The sequence below is a fragment of the Melampsora larici-populina genome (genome assembly GCF_000204055.1).
Source record: "Melampsora larici-populina 98AG31 unplaced genomic scaffold MELLAscaffold_5, whole genome shotgun sequence".
NCBI lineage: Eukaryota > Fungi > Basidiomycota > Pucciniomycetes > Pucciniales > Melampsoraceae > Melampsora > Melampsora laricis-populina.
The window spans coordinates 677,936-682,427 of NW_006768769.1; the positions used below are offsets into that span (position 1 = coordinate 677,936).

A 4,492-nucleotide genomic window follows, 5' to 3' on the forward strand; every position below is an offset into this window, starting at 1 on the left:
CTGTTCTATAAAAATAACCCACCACACTAAAAGTGCATTGACTCAAACAATTTAAAAAAACGAAAGTGATTCAACTATAAAGTACCTCCAATCCAATACCAAAACAAAAAAACAATAAATAAGTGAAAAATAATGATTTACGATATTTACAAGACAAACGAATAAAAACAAATCAACAATGGTTTACAAAAAATGAGAGAAGAGATAAAGAGAGCAATCCATATCAAAATAAAATTGAAACCAAAGACACAAATACTTCTTTTTCTTCTGATTCCAATCAAGCTCTTCCTCCTCCAAAGAAAAAACCTCTAGACTCTTATTAACTTAACGTGAACAGATTATCCTCGTCATTACCCCGAGCCATATCAGCAGCCACTCCATCAAACTCGTCCTCATCCAAATCTTGTAGAAATAGCTCGTCCTCCGGCCTCAATCGCCATCCGATATTGGATTCTCCGCTCAATGTACCAAGAGAGATGCGATTGTGAACCGAATTGATCCAATCATCCTCCTCCTCATCTTCATCCCCAGTCCGACTTGCAAGGATAGTTGAAGCAGGTGATCCAGCACGACCATTCTCATTCTCTTCTAACTGCATCCCATGATCAGATAAGTGCATCTCTTCCTCTTCCTCTTCATTTTCCTCTTCTGCCACTTCATCCATGCCATTTCCCTCAGAAGGCTGGAATCTATATCGTTCCAACTCAGCAAACTGACTCGATACCTCTTCGTAGTTGTTTTGTTCGGTTGAATCATCAGCCCTCCACTGATTCTCACTCTGAAGTGACAGCTTAGAGCCAGATCTGGCCAATGAGCCACTCCGTCTAGGAATCCTGCTAGCCTTCAACACGCTGCCAGTCTTCTCTCCTGCCACCCGAAGATCGACCACCGCACGTTTCAACTCGTTTGCCATGGCATTCGCTCTAATCTCTAATCTCGAATTCTCAACCTCCAGCATTTCAACCCTTTCTCTCAACACTTCTTCTCCTCCTCGTGAGTCCGACTTGAATTCTTGTTCTGGACTGTTCAACTCACTTTCACAGAGCTGACGTAGTTGATCACACATCTCACGTGACTCGGTTAAAGCATCCAAGAGTGCTTGCTTTTCGATTCCGAACCGCCGCGTCGCACTATCTAGCTCAGACGCCAGCTTTGATGCAATGAGATAAACATCCAACTTGGACATTGTTCGCACCTCTGCCAAACTTGGTAAACTGATCGAGGTGCTTATGGTAGTAGCCGTGGATGACAACGAAGGGGATGGTGCATTAGCATCAACATAGCTCGATTGAACGCTGCTCGGTCGTTGATCCAAAGACGATACAGCAGAGGCGGAGGTGTCTTGTCGGTTATATGACGCTGAGGGAAGAAGTCCGCGACCGCTGACTGGAGGACGAAATTTAGACCGCGATGCAGATGACGAAGGTACGTCCGTGACCCAGGAACCATGCTTCTGACGTGGCTGCTGAGATTCGGGACTAAAGAGGGAATGTATGCTTGGTTGTTGAGATGGTACAGCTGTAAGAGGACTTCCGAGAGAGCTGTACATGGAGTTCTTTCGATCGTGGTGATTGCTGCCAAAGGGGAGTGTGCCTCTTGATAGAGTGGGTGGTGAGGAAGGTCGTCGTGGTGACAGAGTGCGGTGAGCTGCTGAAGAAGTAGAAAAGCTCGATATACTCCGCTGTGCAGTATGTGCTCGAGCTGCGCTTTGAGAATCCCCAACCTGTTGCCAATGTCGCCCGGCCTTGCTACGAAGCTGAGGTTGAGGTCGAGTCGCAAGCGGAGGTCGACCGGGAGGCTCAGGAAAAGAGTCATTGGAGCATGCCCAGGGAGGAGAGGATTCCGGAGTACCAAAGCGCTCGATTGAAGCCTGTGAGGCATGGGACGGCTGACTACGATGATGAGCTGGCTTGAAAGCCTCGTCGACGTTCTCCTGCTTCTCGACCTCAAACTCTGAAAGCGTAATACCAGAGCGAGAGGAAGCAATGGAAAGACGCTCAATGAGCTCATGTCGAGCCGAGGACATGTTCCGATCTCGAACGTAGGAAAGGTCGTGGCGACCGGAGAGAGATGCATCACGAGATCTAGTACGTAGGCCGGTAAGAGACCTAGTGGAATTGGTGAGGGACTTGGCGGAGGTAGTGACTAGAGACGACTGTGTGGACGTGCTAGCACAGAGCTTCGGGGACATCACGTTTGGCGATGAGCCAGCCCTGGAGGATCGAGTTATCGAACTTTGAAGATTGGGACTAGATGATGACGTTGTGTTCCATGAAGGTGAATAATCAGCAAGAGAAAACAATTTAGCTTCCACAGATAAGAAAGGGAAAGGGGGCGAGGGTACTTACGAGAGAAGTGCACAGAGAGAAGCTTGAATTTCGGGCAAGCTTGAAGTGTCAGAATCAGATTTGGGAGAAAAAGAGGCGTTGACAGCGGCGTCAACAGAGTGACGCTTGGATGTAGTACTACCATCACTGCAAAATCCAAATGAAAGGCAGATGTGTTTGGAATGTCAGATGATCATGCAAGGGATTGATATGACAAGGGTGGAATCAAACAAACTCAGGTGAGATGGGTCGTGTAGGAAGCAGTACACCTGAGAAGCGCTTCTTGAGATGAGAAGTAGGAGGATTGGAAAGCGCAGGAGACGGAGGTAATTGCTGCTGTTGCTTCAACCCATCGACTTGAAGTTGTAAACCTAGAATGATTTTGCGAGCTTCAGCAAGATCTGCAGAGTCATGACGTGATTTTGGGATGGTAGAGCCAAAAGGGGACGCAAGTTGAATGGGATGAGATTGAGGAGGAGATTTAGGTTGTGCAAGAATTGAAGGTGATGAAGAGGCGACTATGGAGGATGAGATGGTTTCGTTAAGAGTGGCAGGCGAGGAAACGGGTAAAGAGACAGGAGTCGGAGACGATTCAATGGATTGACAACCATCGATTTGTGCAGTGTTAATGTCGCAAGTGACGGTGCTGGGATCAAGAGCGGTATTAGTGTCTGAAATGGAGATGATAGTATCAACAGTAGTTTGAGTATCAGAGACGGGGATGGTAGTATCAACAGCAGTGATGGTATTGGAATTGTCGGTAATGCTCTCAACAACAGGGGTTGCAGCGATAGCATGAACGGCGATGAGAGGCTCCGAAGCGGTGGTGACAGTGTCAAGAGCCGAATTGGGTTCGGAAGTGGTGGTACTGCTGATCGGGGTGATTTTGATTGCATTGGGTGAGATGAAAGTGGGTAAAGCCGGATAAGGTCTAGAAGGTCGGCTCTGTTGAGTGAAAGGACGAGGTTCGAGTGAGGAGGGAGGAAGATGAACCACTTTGGGTAATGAAGGAGTTGAGCGAACTTTATAAATGCAGAAGAGTCAGTTTTTGAGTTGATGATGTGGAAGAAAAGTAAAAACACAAACTAAAGGTTGAACCATGAGGAGAAGGTAACTTGTTATTAGTAATTTGAAGTACTTGATCGGTCTGTGAGTTTGCTGAAGTAGACGGTTTGGCTGAGGGTGATAAGATGGTGTTTAGATGAGTTAAGTTTGTGAGAGATGGAGAAGATAATGGTAGAATGTGATGATCAAGTTTAAGGATCTTAGGACCTGTTGTAGTGATAGTAGTGGGTGATCGAGCTTGAGAAGGAAGGCCAGGTAAAGAAGTTCTAGAATTATTGGCTTTTAATCTTGGTATGTTGACTTTAGATTTTGAATAATGTGAGTTTTGATGATTCATCGGTAGTGGTGGTGGTGGTGGTGATTGTTGTTGTGATAGTGAAACTCGATTGAATGATAAATTAGAGATTGAATGACTATCACTTGAGCCAGTTTGATGGACGAACATGAAATCATGAAATTGATCAGATTCGACTTGAGAAGAGTCTCTATGCTGAGGATGTAATTGATGTGGTTGATGCTGATCCTGATTCTGATGTGGTTGCTGATGATTATGATTATGATTATTAAATAGTTTAGATTTGATCATAGAACGAAGTGAAGAATGATTTTGGAGTTGATGATGTTGTGATTGATCCATGATGATTGAAAGAAAATGCTGAGGAAAAAGGTGGTCGATTGATGTTTGCTGAATGAGAAATCTGGAATGCTTCTATGTGAGATCGATCGATTGGAGTGCACAAGGCTACTCCTTCATCAGTTGTTATTGAGAAAATCTGAAAATCTAGTCATCGATTTGTGCAGAAGAGTAAGTAAATGAGTTGAGAATATCTGAAGAGAGTATTCAGCAGGAAGGAGTAATCAGTAAGGCATTCAGGAAGAATCAGTCAAGACTCCTCATTCTAATTCTCGTATTCACGTAATTATTGCATTTCAATTAAGTACAACCACTCACTCTCCTACATCGCATTAAAACCTTCACAGAAAAGCAAGGGCCGTTCTTTGATTCTTTTTGGGTAGTCTCGAAGAAATCTATGTGTATGTGCGAAATTCGAATCTTCAAATTCATTTCAATCCTTCAGTTATTTTTAAGCGTGAGTTTC

At 44.8% G+C, this 4,492-nt stretch overlaps 1 protein-coding gene across 1 annotated transcript; it reads right to left on the reverse strand.

Moving 5' to 3' along the window:
• Window positions 1–319: 319 nt before the first annotated feature.
• MELLADRAFT_93449 (uncharacterized protein) lies at window positions 320–3,978 on the reverse strand (the record flags this gene model as incomplete). Its single annotated transcript, XM_007406202.1, has 4 exons — window positions 320–2,249; window positions 2,349–2,474; window positions 2,563–3,349; window positions 3,414–3,978. 4 exons carry the CDS (start codon window positions 3,976–3,978, stop codon window positions 320–322), a joined length of 3,408 nt encoding a protein of 1,135 aa, XP_007406264.1.
• Between the last annotated feature and the right edge of the window lie 514 nt (window positions 3,979–4,492).